The sequence below is a fragment of the Schistocerca serialis genome, chromosome 2, assembly GCF_023864345.2.
Source record: "Schistocerca serialis cubense isolate TAMUIC-IGC-003099 chromosome 2, iqSchSeri2.2, whole genome shotgun sequence".
NCBI classification, from domain to species: domain Eukaryota; kingdom Metazoa; phylum Arthropoda; class Insecta; order Orthoptera; family Acrididae; genus Schistocerca; species Schistocerca serialis.
In genome coordinates, this window is record NC_064639.1 from 580,111,142 (window position 1) to 580,135,100 (window position 23,959).

Sequence of the window (23,959 nt, forward strand, 5' to 3'; positions counted from 1 at the left end):
ATGCGGAACTCATGGGTAGCTAATTTATGAAATCTTTCGACTCCATGGCTCTAACTTCAGTCAGTAAATTAAAATGTGTTTAGTCGCTCCTTTTTTCAGTCATTCTCGGACCTATTATCTCTTTTTCCTTGTTGACTGTTGTTTGCAAGCTTTACGTAACATGATTGCAGTACACATTTTCTTTTGGGTGTTCTACATCTTAACCTTGTAAAATCGTGTTGTCGATTGCCAATTTTTGTGATTGTGGGAGGTATAGCACCAATATATTGACGGTTTGACAAAGCAGAATTTCAATCAATATTGAACATGTGCAGGCCTCTTTATTTGTTGTAATGTTGGCGGCTATTCTGTTTGACGTATACAAATAAATACTGTGGCTGTCACACAAGAGTCCTGACAATTATGAGGAGAGAACTGTGGTTAACGGGCAGAGGTGTGTATCATTGTTTTGAGTTATTGTTTATGCCGTGGCGTCACAGAAAGAGGACTATGTTGATAATGTGTGCTCTTAAAGCTGAACCTTTTTTATGAAAATAAAAATTCGAACATGAAGTATATATAAAAGTGTCTTGTCAGGAATGTTGTTACCGGCACCATACCAATCATAACTACCAAATTTCCTAATACTGAAAACTGGCGGCCTTTCCTTGTTGCGGACAAGTTCGCATGAAAAAGAAATATTTTTAACTTACTGATTTTGCTAAAATTTTGTTATGCCAAAGTATCAGTTACAGGTATATCTCAGTTTGTGTGTAAACTCACCTGGAGGAATTACTTACTGCCGTGTAAAATAAAGCTGTCTCAGTAGAGAGTTGAGAGCAGGCATAAGTTGTAAACTAAACTATCTATATACAGAAACAAGAGGTCCGCGGCATGAGACTGGCAGTATCCCTCGTTTCCCCACCGTATGTTTGGAAAAATTCTTCTCATGTAATTTATTGTACCACGTTGACGTTTTCATCGTTCATGATCATAGCCTTAACTCGATCGAAATTTCGCAAATGCGATTGGACTTAAATAGTTTGACAAAGTTGTAATGTCGTCTGGTTTCGTAGATACATTGTAGCCAGTCGTTTAATCCGTACACAGTGCGAAAAAAAAGCAAATTACTGTTTCACGTACGTTTTACTAGTAACATCCCCTCCCCCGTTTTCATTATTTGTGAATATTTATGAAACGTTTAATTACTTTACAAATAAGGTAATGTGTTAAGTATTTGTTGCTAACCATCAAAGCTAGAAAAAAATTAGAAATGGTGTGAAACTGTGTGCAAGCTTTATTGGAAATAGCCAAGTGTTCTCATACTGAAATACTGGATGAATGTAGCCCGTGTTATTTGCGCATCGTACCTCAAGACATATCCAGTTTCTTACCGTAATAATTGGTTTACTGTGTTATAATTTTGACAAAAGATTGTCTCTTAATGAGTATATTATGACAGCGTTATAGGTTTTTAAACTCGGTCAATAATTATACGAAATTGCAACTGGAAATGTGCCATTTCGCAATACAGTTAATGAAAAACTTTTTATAGACGTAAACAGAAATTGGCGTCATTTCGTATGTGCCTCTACTATGAATTGACTCAAGAATTTTATGAAATTTCTAGAACCGCCCCCCTTTAATCCGTTTCAGTTGCCTGGACCATGTGTAACTGGACTATCATTTGCATATCTGATGCACAAGTCTACGAAATTGAAAAGAACAGCATTTAAACACTTGTTTCTTATTGTGAAATTTAGTAATTTTTTTGTAGCTTTAGAGTATAACTGTAACCCACTCATAAGCAGTTATTGTGCCTGCAGTGGATAAACCAGTCATTTTAGTCCTAATGATGTTTATCATTACCAAATGTCACTGGAACAAATTTTTAAATTACAGATACAAAAGAAGAAGAACGTAACAACAACACTAATAAATAAATGTCAACAAGACATTAATTTCAAACCGCTTGTGTGTTATAAATTTACATTGCCTGATAGTGGGATGGCAATAAAAATGTTAACAAGGGTCATTAGGAATCCTACTAAGATTCACCTGAAACAATTTGGACAAAATCTGGCAAACACGTCTTACAGTAGCTGGGTGTGGTTACCAATATGTCATTATTACAGGAACAGGATTTCTGTATTTTGATGCCCAGTTATCTGAGCATTGTAAGTCCAATTAATGTAGTTTCTTTACAGAATTGCGTATAAGTGGTTGTCTGTGTACAGCTTGTAACTAACAAACTTTAAATCATTTTTATTCCTGTTGAGACTATTGTGGAGTAGGCCTGCTGCACACACTTGCTTCCTCTGTGTTAATGGTGCAACAGAAATTGGTTCTTACCACATTGGCAACAAATCTCAGGATATTCACGCTCCCTGTTTTTGTCTAAAGTTACTTGCAAATTATTACGTGATGTGACCATTCACATATCATCAGCATAAAGGACATTTCTGCTAGCCATTTAGTTTGAAAAGTCATTATCATACACAGTGGAGAGGAAGAACCTGAGAAGAGAGCCGAATGGGATTCCTCTCTTTATTTTTCATGAGTTTTGACCTCTTCTAATGGTGGCGTGAATGTAAGAAGGTAGGACTGTGATGCATTCTGTGCAGAGAGAGAATGAGAATACTGTGTGATGTCACCAGTGCCCCCTCTGCCACCACATCCAATGGTCTGAGCACTATGGGACTTAACATCTATGGTCATCAGTCCCCTAGAACTTAGAACTACTTAAACCTAACTAACCTAAGGACATCACACACATCCATGCCCGAGGCAGGATTCGAACCTGCGACCGTAGCAGTCGCGCGGCTCCAGACTGAGTGCCTAGAACCTCTAGACCACCGCGGCCGGCCCACATCTCATGCTCCAGCCATTGCCTACCATAGTAACTGGCAACTCTAAGATGAGCACTACACTGACCCACTGTTTCTGCTTTGAATCTCCATAACAGAACTTATAAGCTTGGAAAATTATCGCTGTCACCTCTTACTGTAATACGTGTCTGGTTTCCTTTATGCCTTCCATAATGAACACTATTGTGGCTTGTTGCTAAATGTTCTAATTGTTGCTAAATGTTCTAATCCCAGCTTGAAGCATGTGCTACACGCAGACATGTAAGAATGATAATGTTGGCTGGTGCATCATGGGGTACACTGCTCGTTGGCTCTGCGCCTGACACCTTCATCTGCTTTCTTATTACATGTCTCTAAAACATGTACTAACTTTGACCTGTTAAACAAGAACTGATTTGTTGTTGTGATGTAGCTACTAACCATAATATGCTAGCTTGCTTTTTTATAACATTCCACGTGGGAAAAATTATATATAAAAACACCTGTCCTTTTTTCCCCCTAGGGTAAGTCTTTCCGCTCCCGGGATTGGAATGACTCCTTACCCTCTCCCTTAAAACCCACTTCCTTTCGTCTTCCCCACTCCTTCCCTCTTTCCTGATGAGGCAACAGTTTGTTGCGAAAGCTTGAAGTTTGTGTGTATGTTTGTGTTTGTGTGTCTATCGACCTGCCAGCGCATATATATATATATATATATATATATATATATATATATATATATATATATAATTTTTTTTTTTTTTTTTTTTTTTTTTTTTTGTGTCACAGTAAACAGAGACTGAAGGTTATAAATGACCTTTCTTTCATGACCATTATGAAGTGTAGTTAGGAGATTTTCAGCTGTTTTTATAGTTAATTATGTTCTGAATCAAAATTGTTTTCATTTGGTTGCATATTATGTTCCTAATGCCCCTCACAAGGTTCACAACTCTTTTATTAGAACATTCATGACAAGCACAGGACCCCAAGGTAATGCAGCACCCACTTCCTTTCCTGTGTTGTAGTCTCTCATCTCTGACTATCCTTTCTTTTCTTGTTCTCTTTTCATGGTAGCAGGCTTTGATGTCAACACAGTTATTACCTAAGTTCTACCTTCCCTTTTGGAATATTCTTTCATTCACTACCTTTTGAGTGAAATAATTTGTAGTTGGCTTCTGGATTGACTTTCATTTTCCAAATTTTTCTTTAGTGTGGACTGAGTGGGGAAGAAAACCTTAAATAGTGCCTTTTGTATCCAGCGTTAAAAATCATCTGCACACAATACATGTGTAGGCTCTTATTTGCACATCAAAAGCATTGTGGTAGCTAGTCCAGTGGGGTCTTTATGTACCTTTTTGGTTGAGCCCCATGATGTCTGAGCTGCCATCATATCGGCTGGCCTTTGCTGTGGCTGAGTGGCGCCCATGGGGAGAGCCCTTGATAGGAACAGGTGGCATCAGAGTGGATTTTTGCGCTTGAAACATATTAAATTACATCAAAACAATGGACATTCTGATATTAACAGACAGGAATCACAACTTCAATGCGGACAGTTACAACCCTACTGCTTACCCTCCGCTAACTGTCCTATGGGAAGAGTTACAAGTGAGACATTTAAGAACAAAACAATTTATTCAATATTCAGTATGTACTCAAACTGATTGGGAGACCTTCGGTGTGACAGAGCCACTATTTTTGTAGAGCATATTGAAGAACAATTTGAAGAAGTAAGAACAATTTGGAGAAGTTGAGTCATTAGGAATTATGCACAATGGATAGCTGTTGATTAAAGCCTCTTCTGCAGCACAGTCTACAGCTCTTTAAACATTTCAACATCTGGTCATTGCCTCACACAAGACTTTGAATGTGGTCCGGAAAATCATCTTCAACCAGGACCTTACTCTCCAGACTAGGAGCTACGGGCTGATCTTGAGTGGCGAGGTGTACATTTTATCTGATTCATCCAAAGAGGTCCCAAGGATAATAGAGTAAATATAACTGCTTTTATATTGGCCTTTAAAGGGAATGTTCTCCCAGAAAAAGTTAGACATCATGTACAGGTGAGAAGTGAAACCTTACATCCTACCACCCGTGACGTGCTTTCAATACTTGTTTTGGTCATATGTCACCTTACTGCACGTTGCACCTAAAATTTGGCAACAGTAGATGATCACTCCATGAGGAAAGTCCTTGTGAACAACTACCTTTGTGTGGCAGTTGCACAGATCATCATCCTCCACATTCACCGGTGTGTCCAGTCTTCAAGAAAGTAACTAAAATACAGAAATGAAAACCCACTGACTGCCTTTCATATCCAGAGGCACGTAAAAAATGTGGAAGTCCAAATCCTTTTGATGTGACGTCTGGTTGTGCAAAAGTCACAATCCTCACTCTTACTACCTCAATTTTTTTTTAAACCACCTCTCCCACTGTGCTCCTCTTTTACGGCTCCTGTGGCACATCTTCAGATATGGCTTCCAACGTCCGGCTGGAGGAGCAGCTTCCTCCTTTGGTATCTACCGGTAAAGGGGCTTCATCATGCGACCCCTCTCGCCAGAAACCCAGAGATTAGAGGCCCGACATGAGCCAGTGGCCGAAGGAACTGTGACCTGCGGGTCTCAGGGTTGTCCACTTTTCATCTTTCCCCATACTAGTTGCAGATAGGCCCTCACAAGAATCTTGGCCACCAAAGGCTGCAGGAGGAAGAGGAGGAGGAGAAGAAGGATCATGACAAGGCTACTCTGTCCTGTCCACTTCGCCCACGGCATGCTTTCAGCTATTGATCTAAAGATATCTCCCACCAATTGCGTGTCTTCACTGCACTGGTCGCTGCATGACAAACTTTTTTGCAATGACTCTTTCCAGTGATCCTGTCACTTCTTTGCCATTGCCAGAAAGACTGACTACCACATTGGGAGCCTCAAAGAGCCAACTGGCAGTTGTATGCCTCTGCTTTTACCTTTGCTTCCTTTGTCATATGACATCAGTGGGGCTGTGCAAGATGTCTCCAACATTATCTACCAGTTTTGCTGGAACTGCTTTTCTCCCTTCCACAGGTTCCCTCCACTGCTGAACACAGCTGTGGTGGGCCACAGACATTGCATTAGCTGTTCAGGATCGCTGTAGAGCCCTGCAACATTTCAAGCGATATCCTTTGCAGACTGTACTGGTCACTAGCGTTAAGTTAAGGGACCTTGTGATAAGGCTCACTGTCTAATTAAATGGAGTTACAAGAAATGCTGGAAGTGCTACAACTCCTCCCTGGAAATATGTGCCTCTTCAACATAGAGGTGGGCCAAGCTATGTAATTTTCTGGGCCACCGAGCGATGACTGTTCTGGGTAGTGTCCTTCATGCCAGTTTTTTTACCGGTGTATTGGTTCTTTTAATCACGTTGCAATCCACCTTGCGTCAGTATCCTCTTCTTATCTGACTCTCTCTCTCTTTTTTTTTTTTACTGCGGAAACAACAGCTTGTAGATGTCCCCCGATATTTCACTCCCTACCAAGCTGAATCATATAATGAACCTTTCACTGACTGGGGACTGCTTCAGGCCCTTGCCTCATCACGTGGTACATTCCCACACTCTGTTTCAGTTCACTGTGAAATGATCCAACATCTGTGTGTAACTCGGAGGCTAATCTATTAAGGATCATTAACTGTATTTGGCTCAAAACTGTGTTCCCTTTTCAATACTGAAATGGTATGGTTTTCCCAATCTTTAAGCCATGCAAAAGTCCAACATCTCTCAACAGTTCAACAGTTACCAACAGATTAGCTTGACCAACATGCTTTGTAAATTGCTTGAAAGGAAGGTTGTCCACAGATTATATTGAGTTGTCAACTGTTGAGATCGTGTGTATGTGTGTGTGTGTGTGTGTGTGTGTGTGTGTGTGTGTGTGTGTGTGTGTGTGTGTCCTCATCACTGTGGTTTCAAGGAGGGACAATCCACAACCACCAGCCAATCTTGTCTGGCTGAAAGCAGCATCCCAAGAGGCTTTTTCTGAGCTCCAATACTTCTTTGCAGTCTTTTTTTGACCTACCTAAGGCATATGAGATTGCTTGGCATTACCACACTTTATTTACCTTCTATGACAAGGGCTTTCGAGGTCGTTACTGATTTTTATTTGTCAATTTTTATCCCACAGATTGTTCCAGATTTGCATTGGTTCTCCTTGGCTCCAAGAGAATGGTTTCCTTCAGGGCTCTGACCTATCACTCTCTTCCTGATTACCATCAGCAGACTAGTGACCTTTGTTTGGCTATTGGTCATCTTTTCCCACTGTTTCCAATTCTCTCCTACAGAAACACTGGTTAAGTATTTTAAAAATACTGGTTAAGCATTTTAAAAATACTGGTTAAGCATCTGTGTCACACTCCAGTCCGCCCTGATCCAGAACTCTACTTGGGTACTCAGCACTTGGAAATTGTCACATAGTGCGGAAGCTTAACGATCTCTGCTTCCTTGCCCACACCTCTTGTGGTAAAGATCTAGTTACTCTTCTCCATATTTACTGGGCCTTGGTCCTATCATGTCTGGACTGTGGTTGCGTGGTTTATGGCTTGGAGGTGCCTTTGTCTTTGAAGCTGTTAGACCCAGTCCATCATCGTAGAGTTTGTCAGGCCATTGATGCTTTCCAGAGTAGTCCCTCATCTGCATGCTGAAGTGGGGCTCCTACAGATTCAGTTCTGATGGTGTCAACTCTTGGTCTCCTATGCAATGATCATTTGACAATTCCCTGATCATCCGATGGTCCTATTCTTCTTACATGTGTGGGGTGTCAGCCTCCTGATATTCGCTCTCAGGTGGGACTACCAGTTGGGATGTGCTTCGTAGCCCTGTACTGGGATCTCTGCTCTCTGGAATGTGCTCTTCATGTTTTGTCATGCACCTCTTCCCTGTCCTCTTTGTTGGTGTGCAAGCCATGAATAGCCATGAATTGGGACCGATCTATTTCAATTTCCTAAAGTCTGTTGACCCCCACGACCTTTTTGTGCGTGTGACATTCAATTCTTCAAGAGTTTCAGGATGCTACCATCTTTTACACTGATGGCTCTAAAACTGGGGATAAGACGGGATATGCTTTACATCCCCTTTCAGTCAGAAACACCATTCGTTGCCAAGAGCATGTAGAGTCTGTACAGTGGAGCTGATAGCTGTTAATAGTGCCCTCCACTTTATTAAACAGGGCTTACTTTACCATTTTGTGATATATAGTGATATCACTGCTATTCATGATCTTCTCATTGAACTAAGTCATACTGACTGCTTGATTGCCTTTCTCTGTGTCCCACGTTATGTGAGTGTACTCGGGAATGAACTGGCTGACTGTTTGGCTGGAAGAGCAATTAGTCACGACTCATTTGCTTTGCTGATCTTGGCTGCATATGAGACCTCTGTGCACTCAAAGATGGAATGACATCTGATTGGCTGCTGCCCCCCCTCTAATAAGCTCCACACTATCAAGACGACTACTGTTGCATGTCGCTCTCCCTTCTGTTACTTCCGCCAGGGATCCACTATGGTATGTTGCGTCAGCCTACCATGCTAAGCGTGGCTTTCTGAATTGTTTGCCTCAGATACTGACAGATGATTCATGGACAGACAGGCAGTTGAACTGGTTCTCTGTTTTCTCCTTAAAAGCGCCCTTTATTTGTAGAGTAAGGCTGTAAGCTACCTTCAGGCAGGAGTGGGATGGTTGTGCTTGAGGCGTCTCCCACTGCATGCTGAGTCTGAGGGGCCCTCGACCTCACCTCCTTGACCAGCTCACTCTTTCATCCCTCTCTTGCTGTTTTAATTGTTTTTAGACATGGTTTGTCTCCTTTTCTGCTGCATCCTACTTTCTGTTTTAGAGGTAGCACTCTGTTGAATAGTGAATACTCTTTATAAACACCTTGACTACAGTGGAGCGAGGGTGCGATGGCTGTGGATGGGGCAACTCCCACCACGGGCAGAACTCCGGGAGCATACAGCTGCTGCCTTACTTATTTCTCTACTCTTGTGTTTATTACTGATGGTCCAACTGATGTCCATTACCTTTTTAGCCATCTCACTGTTCCGAGACTGCAAAATTGAAGACATTTTGTGCTCTGTAACTGTCTTTGCCTTTCATTGGGCTGGTGGGGCTCAGATGCATGGTGGGGCCTTTCTCACACCTTGTCAGCTTCGACATAGCTACTGGCATGATTGGCACACGTTTCGGTAAATTCTTCCTCAACTATGGCAACAGTATTGTATTAAACACCTCAGTCTTACTGCTCCTACTACTTTAATTATCAGAACACAGGTGTCACTAATTTGAGATGAACTACCACTGAATCAAGGAAGCCATGATCTTACTGTTTAGTCCCTTAATCCCTAGTCAATCAGTTAACCTACCATTTTCAAAATGGCAATTACTTTTGACGTAATTGGGATAAGTGATATGGGTCTGTAGTTATCTGGTATCTCTCTTATGTGTAGCGTAATTTTAAGCCATTCTGAGAAAGTTCCATTACCAAGAATATTTTTTACGAGACAGATTTTCTTAATTACTCATTTTAGAGCTTTCAAAACCATAATAGTCATCTTTCTAGAGTCACTCAGCTTATTTAGTAATTTCTTGGAGTGATGGGTGAATCATTCTGTTGTTACACACTGTGCTTGTAAAAGTAGAGTCTTAGCGTCAGTTGTATAATTACTGAATGCTACAGTAGCCAGTGGAGTTTACAAGATACTCATTGAGAGCACTGCAGTCTGTTGAGTCAGTCATGCTTTACACATGGTTTTTTGTTTTACATTCATTTTTGGGGTTTAAGATGTAGGTCTACTCTTCATTTTCTTTGAATTTTGCTACTTTAATTTCAGATTCATAGAGATTTTTTTGAGTTTTTAAAAGTCTTCTTGTTTGCATCCTAACTAGCAAATGTATCATTAATTATAAGTAAAATGTCCCTTATCTGATTGAATCACCTACCATTTTTATATACCTGCATATTGTATTTGAGGGCAACATTACCTTTAGTTTGGAACCAGAGACAAATTTGGGAAAATGTTGTGCATTTTCAGAGTTTAAATTAAATACCTTAAATTTAGAAGTCTTGCTGTGGCCTTGGGAGTGAGCATTTGGGTGTCCTTGTGTTTGCATGTGTGAATGAGAGTAGTATTGCTGGAAAAAGAGCTAGTGTTCAAAAGCTAGTGTGAATGCTGTCTTCTGTTGTGTGTTACTGTGCTCCATGAATCGATCCGCTACAGGTGGGTGGTTTCCTTACCCTTATTTTGCATGTTGCTCCATACAGGAATTTCCATTATTGTTGTATTTTTATGAAATAATTAAGTATCACATCTACTATGTATCATTGGTCAACTTCTTCCCATTTTCATCCTGTAACTTCTCTGTCAGTCAGCATTTAAGTCTGTGGAATTTTTGTAGTTAAACCTGATTGGTGGTGATGCTGTATTGCTGCCGTTTGACCATTTATTATGGGACTCACATTTATTTTGTTGAAGACAGTTTGCTTTAGAAATAAATTATCAGTCACTGTTACACTAGTGTCTTCTGTTGGACATCAGTAAATTAAGGGGTCCTTGATCATAACTACCAGAGATGAAATATGTATTGAAATATCCACATACAATTATTTACCAGTTATTACTATAGCCTTATTAATTGCTCATAAGTGTAAAAGTCTATGACTGAATTACATATCTCACAGGTGTTCACTGCATTATTGATTGAGGTATGCGGCATGGGACTTTATTCCATTCCCAATTCCTCGTACTACACTTACAGTAATCTGATACTAACTTGCATCCATGTAGATGTATCTGTTCAATTTCTGTGACTTCCAGATGATATACTGTAGAAATGCCTTCAGATTTTTCACTGCTGTCTGTTGATTTGGTAAGCTCATTTTTCTTACTGGAAAAATCAAATCTCCTTATTTCTCCAGATATTGCTTCAACTCTATAGATATTTGGCTGCCTTGTCTTTCAGAATAATTTGTTCTAAAAAAAGATCTTGTTAAAATATTGGATGCTACAGGAATTGGACACATTTTTTAATTGTAACACACCACCAGTCCTTGCAGATCCAGCAATTAGCAGTGGATCAACTCAAAAACATAGCAAACATGGTGATAAATATTATTTTGATCGGCTAGAATAAAATAAACTGTTTTATTGCGACATCTACTACCATGAACAAACAACTGGATTATTTGAGAAATAATTTACAAAAATGGTTAGTAATGCACAAGGACACAACAGAATCAAGTAAGTTGTGTTCCAAGAAGGATATTACACACTTTGTTTTATGTTTCACTGCATTACACGAGCAGACAAATGTCTCAACTAGAATTTTGGCCTTAGCCCATAATGAGAAAAAGATAAGAAGGAAGTGAAATACCTTGCCAAGTGCATTAAAAAATGCACATATACAGTGGGAAAGAAAACTATAGTATTCTTATTAAAGGAAACGTTGTGAACCAAAAGTGGATTAAGGAAACAGAAGAAAACCTAAATCAGCATGATGGAACATCACATTTTAACTCTACTGTTTCCAAAAATGAGTTGAGTGTTTTAACATCTGTAACCTTCGTAGATAGCTAAGAGTGTGCTCATAGATAAAGGCTGAAAACTTCATAAAAGTAATTCGTATCTGACTATATGAGTATGACATTTAACTGACAAAAATGCACAGTTCATCAGCTAGTAAGCTGACATGGAAATTAAGGAAAGGTTTATACACCCATATTTTTGTATGTCCTTAGCTCCATCAATCTGGAGGAAATGAAGTGCAAGAATTAAAAAAAAAAAACCACAGTTTATTAAAGATGTGTAGCACGCAACATGTAAAATGTAGATTACATTCAATTTTTAGTTATAATACAACTGCAGTGACAAATATATTAAAGAAATCAGATTTTCATCATGCTTTGTAGGTGCTTATTTCATGAAGCAGATCGTTTAGTGGTAAATACAGTTATGAATAAAAAAATCTATACAGCATTATTACTGGTCTCACAACTGTAGGAAAGTAATAAGAAGACTATTTGTGAGAATAGACTAAAAACCTAAAATTCAGTAATGAAGTTCTCACACTATGTCAAGATAGAGGAAGTAGTCCTGGTTATTGGTAATTGAAGTTGTGAAGCACACATGTTCATATTGCTCCTCAGTGGTTCCTTGTCATCTTCTCACCATCTGTTGATTGTTACCCTCTTTTCTTGTTTCTTGGAATCGAGCAAAGAACTACCTTGATCCATTACTACCCATTCACTTAGCTGCATACTGACATTGCAGGCAAGGAAGTGGAAACATGTGCTATCCCTTTATGAACCATTCCCTCACTGTTGAGCCAGAAGGCCATAAGCCATTTAGAGGCAGAGTGGTTGGAAGTGTTGGAAGATAAGCTCCAGTCTGTGAAACAAGTCGTCTTGCCGTGGTGGTCCTTCTGCCAGACACAAGAAAAGGGGTGAAGTTACATTGATCTGTCTCCGCAGAGGTCATAGTCCTCTAAATTATGTTGTCTTGCTCTAGTGATAGAATCCACCAGTTAGTGAAGCTTGTGGAGTACGTATTTCAATACACCACACTATAACAGAGTGTGTGTTATATTCAGATAAGAGGAGAGCAGTAAATTTAAGTGGAGCCCTGCCCTCCATTTTTAGCCGATGGTGTGTGTTTGACAAGTTTTTGACTTGTCCAGTTTCCAACCTATACTGTTTGGTTGAATGTTTTAGTGTGTTGCAGTGAGCCTGGTGCATCTATTTTGTGATCCATTTATTTGCTTGGTAACCAGTTCTAATTTTTGCTTGGATTTCCCAAAAAAGGCCATGTTTCACTGCCATAAACAAAAATTATTAATGTACACTGGTTGTATACCTGTTGTTTCAGATGTGTGAAAGTTACTTTCGAAAACTCTATTACTCAATAACATCCCAGAACATTTTTACCACATGTTTATTTGGTCACTCTCTTTTCTGTCTGTCTGTCTGTCTGTCTGTTACAAATATTGCAATTTATTTTAAACACATTTCCCAATCAGATAGGGACTTGAAACTTTCAACATAGCTCAGAACTAGATGACAATGCAATACTAATTAATTTTCTTTTCTGATGTGTGGCAGAGGGTACTTTCTAGACCACTTCCATTTCCCCCTATTCCTCTTCCAGTTGTGAATGGTTTGTGGGAAGAAATATTGATGCTAAGCTCCTGTGTGAGCTTGAATCTCTCTTTTATCTTTTTTTTTTTGCAAGATATCCTAGAAGGAAGCGATATATTGGTTGCATCAGTTGAAGACAAGCTGAAAGAAAATCTCATCAAAATATTTGAAATAAATTGAAAAATTTCACACGCAAAAACTAAGAACAGGAAAAATAATTATTGAAATAAAAATGAATCTTTAATATTTAAATTTTTTAAATTATACTAGAAAGTGTAAAAGAATTTCTCCTAGCCTCATACAAGTTCCTAATTCCATACAGTCAGCCCTGAAATTTTGTGACTGTGCTGTGAAAATACTTGACATATTTAAAACGAAAAATGTGGGGCACATGTAAGAGTAGTTCACCTACTTACTAATATCTATTGCAGGTGCAGCAAGTTTTTCATTAAAATCTTACAAGTATTCTCATAGTTATTAAAAACTGACAGTCACAATTTTTGGAACCATCTGTAAGGGGCTAGTAGAAATTGTTTTATACTTTTTAGTCAGACTTAAGAATATGGAACATTAAAAGTGAATTTTTAATTGTATAGTTATTGCTGTTCTTTTTTTCTTTTGTGTCAACTGCTCCAAATACCCATTTTCTTTTTGGTATGTTTATTGCACATTTTTTAGTTTTTATGTAATTGACTTTCAGGCCTGCTTTCAAATATTCTGTATTAAAGTTGTTCCGTGTCTTGTTTAACTTAACCCTTTCAATACGGATTTTTTAAATTTTACATAGAAACTTCTTCTTTTGACCACATACTGTTTTATTAATCTTGATAATATTACAAATACATTTTTGTCAATTCTGAACTCACTTCCTGCAATTAGGCCCTGGGACACTGGTGTCCCAGTAGTCTTATTGAGTGGGACATGGGTGTTCCACTAGGCTTACTGAGTGCAACAAATGTTGTCCCGTCAGTACCCAACAGCAATAGCGATTACTAAAATATATATAGAAAGCAAGATGTATACAATCAGTTTTTTAATACACTAGTTAGTAACAATTTGTAGAACACATTCACTATCAAAGAATTACACATGTCTGATTTATTATAATTACATATGATGTGTTGCAAAGCATATTTTGCATAATGGATGCTGGCACATTTTGGGTGCAGTGTTTCCACTGCAGAGCTGGTGGCTATATCTCGTGCTCTTGAGCACATCCGTTCATGCCCTGGGGAGTAGTTTCTTCCATACACTGACTCCTTGAGCAACATACAAGCTATTGAGAAGAGCTACCCTCATCGTCCTTTGGTAGCAAACATCCAGAAGTTCATCTATTCCCCGGAACAGTCCAGTCATTCAGTGTGTTCGTCTGAACCCCAGGTCACATTGGAATCCTAGGCAAAGAACTTGCCGACAGGCTGGCCAAACAGGCTATGTGGAAACAGCTTATGGAGATCGGCTTCTCTGAACTTGACCTGTGTTCTGTCTTATGCCACAGGATTTTTCGCCTTTGGGAGATGGAATGGCATAACAGTACCCACAACAAACTGCGTGTCTTAAGGAGACTATGAATGTTTGGAAGTATTCCATGCGGGCCTGTCACAGGGAATCAGTTGACTCTGCCGGCTACGCATTGGCCATACATGGCTAACGCATGGTTACTTCCTCCGTCATGAGGACCACCTCGGTGTCACTGTGGCTGACATATGACGGTTGTCCGTCTGTTGCTGGACTGCCCACATTTAGCCGCTCTGCGGCGGACTTTTAACTTTCCCAGCATCCTACCTTCGGTGTTTGGTGACAGTGCCTCAACAGCAGCTTTAGTTTTACGTTTTATTCGTGAGGGTGGGTTTTACCATTTGATCTAAGACTTTGCGCATGTCCTCTGTCCCTCTGTGTACTCCACCCTAGCGCTTTTAGAGTGGATCTTTTAATGTGTTGCAGAGTGGCTTATCCTTTTTATTCTCGTGGTCAGCCAGCCACTGTAATCTGCTTTCTTGTTTTACTCTCTTCTAACTGTTTCTTGCTTCTCTCTGTTGTTTTATTGTCCTCTTTTGTTACTTTTAGTGTTTGTTACCTTATGTTCGTCCTTGTGGTTTTTCCTTTCTTTCCGTTTTGTGTTATACGTCTCGTTTGTTTTATTCTTCCCCTTGTGGCATTGTTTTATTTGGAACAAGGGACTGATGACCAAGCAGTTTGGTCCCTTCCCCCCCCCCCCCTCCCCCCTCCCCCTCCCCCCCCCTCTTTTAAACGAACCATGCCACTCTCCCCTGCTGCCACGCCACTCTCCCCTGCTGTAATTGTAAAAGAAGTGAGGAATTGGAGGTATATCAACCTGCAGGAAGTTGTGCGAGAGTTGCATGTCATCCACCAAGCATTGATCAGTAAAGAATAGGAGCTCTTCATTTCCTGTGTGTGTTCCCGCACAGCTTTACACACACTATTTTTTCATGACACATTACTATGATACCTAAAAGGTAAGAATATTTCATTAGGAATGCAAAGCACTTCTTTTAATTTTATTGACATGATTATGGATGCCATTTCTTTGAACTGATGATGCTAAATTATGCCTGCATGTAAACAGGTCCATTGTTAAACTATGCCTGTATATGATAGCATATTCACAGAGTCCTTTTTCCTCTGTTCGATAAGAGCTGTACGAGCAGGTGCACATGAAACATGGGAGCTTTTGATAATGTTCTGTAAAGGTTCACATTGTCCTTGACTACAGGACAGGGCTGAAGTTGCTGCTGTGACAATCATATTTTCTCATGAACAATATGACAACCAAATAAACCCACATTGTGTAGCAGCTGTTAAATCCACAATATTTTTCTTTGGCAGTGCCAAATATGCAGTTCTGCAGAATAACAGACAGTTGTTTTTAGAAATGAGTCAGAATTCTGAAATTAATGAATAGAATGTTTCCAGGATTTCTGCAGGGCTCAAGTGCCCCTCCTGCCACCTCCTCTCCACCTCCCCCTCCCTCCTCCTCTTTGCAGACACCTTAGTAAAGTACTGTGCTGTTCAAGTCAAGGGTTGACAACAGCTTTAATTTAAAAAAAAAATTAAGAGCTAGAATTTGTGCCTTTCAATTACCGTGACTGTTTCCAGCATTAGAGATAATGTTCTGGATCTGTCTACCCATCGTGTGAAAAGTCTTCACGTGTCTACTACTACGTATGTGACATACTGTAACTAAACAGCATTTCACTAGTGTAGACTACGATAACCACTAACCTACTGAAATATTCACTTTTATTGTCCATTTTAGTAAAGGAAAGTGTAAGGTAATATGTTCTTCAGCAATGAAAAGTCTGGCAATTTAATTCTGAATTTGGTATTGGCTTTCAGTTTTATTTACTTTAAAATGAATGGCAAAGTGGTATTCAATGTCTGTTATAGGTTGCTGAAATATGGATTTACGAAAGTGGGCTATATTTAGCCTACTTGAGCCACGTTTTGTTTCAAAAATCAAGATTGCCTGTGTTTTTGGTAAGTTCTGTTTCTCATTTATTTTCATTTGTGAAATGGAAAACATTAATTACTTTATATTGCATCATACATTCTGAATTGATGGTATTCCTTTGCAGCTCATTAACATTTTAACATTACAGCAGCAAATCCACCGACGAAAGACTCGGAAGCAGCTGTCCCCTATCAGTCTTATAGCAGATTAAAACACACATCAAATCACTAAGGAGATTAAGTTGTGTAAAGCAGTTTCACACTGGCATCACTGCAATAAGAGATACTGACAGCTTGCATAAACATCCTCCACTGGAGTTTATGTGCTGAAATTTAAGTGCCAAAGTTGTCCATGAAATATTGCTCATGTTGTTGGTTGTTGGATTTGTAGATAATCCATGCAGTTCATGTAAGCGTAACTATACAGCAATGTCTTCATCATTATGCTACTGCAAATATGACTTCACAACAAATGAGCTGTGGGACACCTGATAATGAGTTTTTATGTGGAAGGTGGCTGTTGTGTATATGTTTCATATCAATTTATGAAATAAATAAGCTTTGAGACCTACACATATACAACACAATAATGAATAAGTTCCTGCAGCCTCCACTGCATAAAATGGCACCACAAGAAGCTGAAGACTGGAGATTATGGTGATTTTCAATAACTACATGTTTGGCAAGAGTCACATTGTTGGCATGAACACACAGTTGGGGTTATTATAATAATTATATAGTGCTTCTTTATTACAGCTACTGTAATAAAATGATCACAATAGTGGCATTATCATTTAGCTAACCAGGTATGGCAGCCTCTCCTCCTCCTCCTCCTCCTCCTCCTCCTCCTCCTCCTCGAGCAAACCACATGGGTGGACAGAAATTACAGGCCTCAAGCTCACAATGCTCTAGACTTAATGGTGCCATGTTAAGAATTGTCAGTTACATTACAAATGTGTTTTCAGGTATAGTGCAGTTTTATTTCTGAAGAGAAATCACACTGACCTCAGTCCATTTATTTTCTGCTTGGAGCAAAGGATTAATGAATCATATGAGTTGTCACATTGTGCTGTCATAATGCACTGCTGCAAACTCTCCATGTATGCCAAGGAGTAGATGCCCGTCTACTTGGGGCATTGGGACTCCCAGCAATGGCCATCCTGCCTGACCCCAAATTGTTCCCATCCGTAGCTACACCTTGGGAGGAAAGTAAGGCTACAGAAAAAAGGAGCCATATTCGCTTTGGTACTTGGTTGGCAGCAGAAACAATGGGTGCTCCTTTCTGGCTGCAAAGCCTCTAACTTTTTTTTTGACAACTTAGATGATAAGTTTGGGGAAGTGACAATGCTTTCCAAAATGAGAAATGGGTCAGTCCTGATTCAGACAGCATCCCCAGTGTTGCTCCATGTAAAAAGCTGGGTGGTATTCCCATTTCAGTCACTCCCCATAAAACTCTAAACGTGGGCCAGGGGATTATTTTTCATCAAGAACACCTCTTGAAGTGTGATGACGAGCTACATGCCAATTTAGAACGATGGGGTGTTCACTTTGTCTGGCATTGTTGCAATGGAAATGTGCCATATACATAAAAAAAAACACAGTGCTCATACAAGCATCTGCCAACAGCAAAGTGTGTCAAAGGATTAAGGAAGGATATGCAATGCTTCATAACAACAAATTGCCTCTGATGAGCATGACGTGACAACTGTTTAAGTTAGATTCATTTGAGAAGTTGCGGGCGGTCTCTTGCGCATGCACACTTGAGTCACGCATGAGTAGTATCTTCTCCCACTTCCACAGAAGTGTGGCTGGGTGCCACTACCTAATTTTGCCCCAGTTTAGAAATATAGTAAATCTTGGGCTGATGCACAGAGCAGTCTCAATTGAGGTGGGTCATCTCCACATGACCTGTGTTTATGTTCAGTGATTTTGTTGTTTCCTCTTCATTCATTGCTCTCATGTTAAATTATAACAAAATGGGTTTTGTGGCTGGGAGCTATCAAATGAATCAAAATACGTTTCCACGATTATGGAAGGCTAAAATACGTTATTAGTTTTAGATTTTATTTCCACCTTTCTGACAGTCGAGCATTAATCGCCTTGCGGAACAATGAAGTTATTTTTGTTGGTTTGCTAAAGAGATTTGACTTTTATTAATCTTTTCTGCTGAGGCAGTCAATATATTCTAAATGAAGTGTTTGATTTCATACTATTGGCTAGTTTCAACTGTTCGCCACATTTCAAATGTATGTATGGCATTATGCCATAATGAAGAACCAAACATTAGATAATACAGTACTGGTACTCCTAGAAAATTTACATCCGAATCTGGACATACAAATGTGCACTTTAAGCCGAATTATGCATTTTAGCATGGTTCACAAAATTCCAATGCTCTTGAAGTATCCTCTGATGTTTTGTTTCTTTTATGACATAATGTAAGATCTTTTAATGTTTTACACGTATGAACATACGGGCTTCCTGCATCAACGTAGCTGCGCTAATGCGGTGATGCCTGTTATCTGGCGCTCTCTTTCAACTGCTGAAACTAACCTGTTTTTAACAGGTTGCGGTAAAATATTGTGAATGGTGGTTTGAAAAGTGTTACATTCAAAGCAAATTTCCTTTTACAGAAGATGAACTATGTGCGAGAATGTATGATGAATTTATTAAATCACAAAGTGTTTGACTCTCATTTAAAAATCAACTCTTTGAGGACGACCACTTACAAGAATTTCGAGCCCAGATCAGACATTTATGTCGTTACTAAAAATTTTGCTGGCAAATTTGTGCGATGTATCTTGCAGTGTAACAAGTGCAAAAAAGACCAACATTATATATGGAAGCTTAGATTCTCTTCCAGCTTATTAATGGTACAGACCAATATTATACATGAATGCTACATATATTAATTTAAACCATTAACTTATCTTATTTGTGTGTTCGCGCTGCTTAAGAGTGATCTTGCTATTGGCTGACTGCATCACGTATCCTATGCTGTCATCAACTGGTGAGATCACGTTTACAAAAGCGCATCGCAATCTCGATTTCAGTGCTTCAGAAAGTGACATGCGGTGTTTGGTGGAATTCAGATTTATACCTTCGTAATATGAAAATATTCAGCGTACATGTTGCTGCACATCAAAGGTCTTTCAAAACATGTTTCCCCCCCTGAGTTTCATTTTCTAAAATGCTGGGAAATTCTATATCGGTATATAAAGCCATAAACATTCAAAGGATTGATGAGTTTCACAGTGCCGAGGAAGAGTATACTGTCACTTAACATGGAAAAAGTGTATTTTCACCCAGGAGAAAGTGTATTTTTAACTGGGAAATCCGGGATTTTTTTCCTTGGTCACGTATACACCCTGATTGGCTGCACTATTTCCTGAACTCACCCCGCCTTTTCTACTTTGGGTGATTTCAACACCCACAACTCTTTGTGGGGTGGAATCAAGATTATTGGCTGTGGTAAAGATGTCGAGAGTTTACTAACTCAACTTGACCTTTGTGTCCTAAATACAGGTACCCCCACTCATTTCAGTGTGATACATGGCACATACTCAGCCATTGAACGGTCAGTTTGCAGTCGTGGCCTTCTACAGTCTGTACACTGGAGAGCTCACGATGACTTGTGTGGTAGTGATCACTTTCCGCTCTTCCTGTCCCTCCCTAGTGTCTCTCTCATGGACGCTTGCCCAGATGGGCTCTTACCAAGTTCGATTGGGACACTTTCACCTCTGTTACCACTGTTTTATCTCCATTGCATGGCAACATCGATCTGGTTATCCAGAATATTATTATGACCATTGTTGCTGCAGCTGAATCAGCAATCCCTTGTTCGTCAGGTTGCCCCCGGCAGAAGACAGTGCCTTGGTGGTCACCAGATATCACTGCAGTCATTAGAGATCGTAGGCAGGGCCTCGTATGTCGTAAGCGGCATTCGTCAATGGAGCACCTCATTGCCTTCAAATGGCTCCATGTCCAGGTCCATCAACTAATTAAAAGATGGAAGCGGGAGTGTTGGGAATGCTACATCTCCACCACCAACAACATGAACCTCTCCTTCCCAGGTTTGGACTAAAATCAGATGCCTTTATGGATATCAGACCCTTGCAGGTATATCGGGGATTTTCACACATGGAGCTATATCTACCAACCCAGACGCAATTGCTGAGCATTTTGCTTGAACCTCTGCATCTGAGATGTACCACCCCAGAAACAGCGGTTGGAACATCATCATCTATTTTCTACTAAACGTCAACCCGAGCCATTCAACAAGTGAGAATTTCTCAGTGCCCTTGCACACTGCCGTGACACGACCCCTAGGTCAGACGGCATCCATCATGAAATGATTAAACATTTATCAGTGGATTACCAGCACCACATTCTTGCTGTCTTCAACCGCATATGGAGTGATGGCAAATTCCCTTTGTGATGATGAGAGAGTACCTTTGTTACAGTGCTAAAACCTGGTAAGACACCACTAGATATGGATAGCTATCATCCTATTAGCCTCACCAATGTCCTGTGCAAGCTGCTCGAACATATAGTGAGCCGGTGGTTGTGTCTACTCCCCGAATCTCAGGGCCATCTGGCTCTGTCCCAGGGTGGTTTTCGCCTAGGTCATTCCACCACTGAAAACTTGGTGTACCTGAGTCTGCCATCCAAATGGCCTTTTTCGCCATCATCACCTTGTTGCCATCTTTTTTGGCCTGACAAAAGCCTATGACACCACTTGGCGACACCACGACCTCACTACATTACATGAATGGGGTGTCTGGGATCCGCTCCTGATTTTTATAGAGAACTGTTTGTTTTTCTGCACCTTCAGAGTCCAAATTGGTGATTCACACAGTTCCCCCCATGTCCAAGAGAATGGGGTCCCGCAGAACTCTGTACTGAGCATCCCTCTCTTTTTAGTGGCAGTTAATGGTCTTGCAGCAGCTGTGAGGTCCTCAGTATTGACCTTCTTATAAGCTGACGACTTTTGCATTTCCTTTTGCGCACCTACTATTGGTATGGCTGAAAGTTAACTGCAGGGAGCCATACAAAAGGTGCCGTCAAGGGCCCTCACTCATAGCTTTCAGTTTTCAGCTCCCAAGACTTGCTTCTTGCACTTCTGTGATTGTTGTACAGTTCACCTGCACCCACAAGTTTATCTTGATGACCATCTCCTTAATGTAGTGGATTTTTGTTGCTTGTTAGGACAGTTTTTGATGCCCACTCAACTTGCTTCCCCATCTGTGTCAGCTTAAGCAAAAGTGCTGGCAGAACGTTAACATCCTTTGTTGCCTGAGTCACACTGACTGAGGTGCAGATCGTCCTACACTGTTGTGGCTGTCAATCGCATGTTGACTATGGGAGCCAGGCATGTGGTTCAGGATCGCAATCAGCATTGTGGATGCTGGAGCCTATACACCTCTGTGGAGTTCAAGTTGAGACGGGAACTTTCTGAGTGAACCCTATGAATAGCCTACTTGTGGAAGCTGGACTTCCTCCATTGTGGATCTGGCGAAAATAACTGCTTGCCAATTATACTGCACACATTCACAGCTTGCCTAAACATCCAAATCATTGACTCCTTTTCTTTAACATGGCAATTGTCTTCCGAAATAGTGACCCAGATCAGGGATTACAATTGCAGTCCATGTCCAGTCCCTTCTCACTGAACTAGAGTTTTCCCTCACCCAGCTCATCTCCGGGTCCACTCCTGTACACCTCCATGGTATATACCTCAACCGCAACTTCCTCTGGATGTCTCACAAGTCCCAGAAGGCTCAGTTTATCATGGAGCTCGCTGCTGCCTCTTTCTCTCTATTCTTGCTGCATCCCAGGGTTCAGAGATAGTTTACACAGATGGCTCAATGGTTGATTGTCACATTGAGGTTCATGCCAAATGGCTGTAGTGTTTTCACTGCAGAGCTGGTAGCCATCTCTTATGCTCTCAACCATATTCGCTCCTGTGCCAGGGAGTACTTAGTCATTTGTAGCAACTTCTTGAGTGCCTTACAAGCTCTCGACCAGTGCTATCAACCAGTGCTATTCCCGTCATCCTTTGGCAATGGCCATCCAAGAGTCTGTTCACATCCTCGAACATGGTGAATGGCCAGTGATCCTGGGACACACTGGAGTCCCAGGAAATGAACTTGCTGAGATGCTAGCCAAGGAGGCTAAACTGAGTCTGGAGATAAACATACTGGAATCTGATCTTCAGTTGTTATTATGCTGCAAAGCTTTTGAACTCTGGAAAACAGAATGGCACTTCCTGACTTTGCAGAATAAATTGCGTATGATAAAGGAGATGAAGAATGTGTGGAGGTCCTCCATGTGAGCGTCTCACAAGGACTCCATTGTCCTTTGCTGCCTCTGCATTGGTATACTTGGCTGACCCATGATCAGATCAGATGACGTTGCGAGGACCCACCTCTGTGTTGATGTGGTTCTCATCTGACAGTGATCCAGAGTTTCTTGGACTGTTCAGACTTAGCTTCCCAGAGGCAGACTGTTAATCTCCCTCCGATTTTAGGCAACAATACCTCAGCGACTAACATGGTTTTAAGTTTTATCCATGAAGGGGTTCTTTATCATTCTGTTTAAGGGTGACGCCTTGGCCTCACCTTTTGGGCCCACCCCCTACCTCCGTTTTAACTCTCCCTGGCTGCCTCTGATGCTGTCTGTTAGACTTGGTGTTCATCTTTTCACCATGTGTTTTTCACTTACCTTGTGTTTTTAGGGTGGTGATTTTAGTGTGTTGAAAAGTTGTTGGCTCATCCTTTTTTATTCTTGTGATCAGCCAGCCAAGGTTCCGTGCTGTGTTGTTTTAACATCTTCTACTGCTTTTTTCCCTTTAGTTAATGTTTTCAATTTTTGCTTGATGCTTTCATTTTCTACTTCAATGTGGTTACACACAGTTTTACACATTTTGGTCCTTTCCTGGATTTGAGGCGATAGGATTCTTTTGGGATATAGTTATGTTTTAATCCAAGACCTATGTGACTAAGGAAAAAGGGACTGATAACCTTGTTGTTTAGTTTCTTTAATCTCCATACCAATCAACCAATTTGTGGCAGTGGAACGTTGTGTGTCTCACAGAATGAGGATCTCAGTTTGGCAGCCTGGCTCGTGAGGAAGGTAAAAACCTAGTGTGCCAGCCGCTGATGAGATTAATAGCTGTTGAGGTGAAAAAGTTGTTAGTGAGCAACCTCTGGGGAATCTGCTGCCCCTCAGTGTTATAAACTAGGCTCTGGGCTCTGTCTAGGTAGACTTTTGTTTCCCTAGCCGCTTGTAGGACCAAGATGGATCCCTCGAAATTTCCCTTTCTCTTCACTGTGGAAAGGGTGGCCAGCTGGAAGGCACCAACACCTAATCCAACAAGAGGACTAATGTGACCAGTCCTCCCAAGTCGGAACATTTTCAGAATTCTAGTTTGTATAGTAACAGAATACACACTGCTAGTCAGAATGTATTTTCATTAATTCAAAGGAAAGACGGAAGCTTAGAAAAAGTCCCACTTTTGTA

General features: G+C 40.5%; 1 protein-coding gene across 4 annotated transcripts in view; it reads left to right on the forward strand.

Annotated features, from left to right (window-relative positions):
- The first annotated feature begins 232 nt into the window (after positions 1–232).
- Positions 233–23,959, forward strand: part of LOC126457595 (RCC1 and BTB domain-containing protein 1-like) — a 196,652-nt gene continuing 172,925 nt past the window's right edge. Inside the window, exons 1-2 of one of the 4 annotated variants that reach the window (XR_007585494.1) lie at positions 233–433; positions 16,376–16,465. Coding sequence is in view for 3 of the 4 variants with exons in the window: in XM_050094036.1 (XP_049949993.1) it covers positions 16,387–16,465 (79 nt within the window). In the remaining variant the exon portion in view is untranslated. The remainder of the gene's footprint in view (positions 434–16,375; positions 16,466–23,959) is intronic. The other 3 variants (XM_050094036.1, XM_050094035.1, XM_050094034.1) reach the window with 3 other exon arrangements.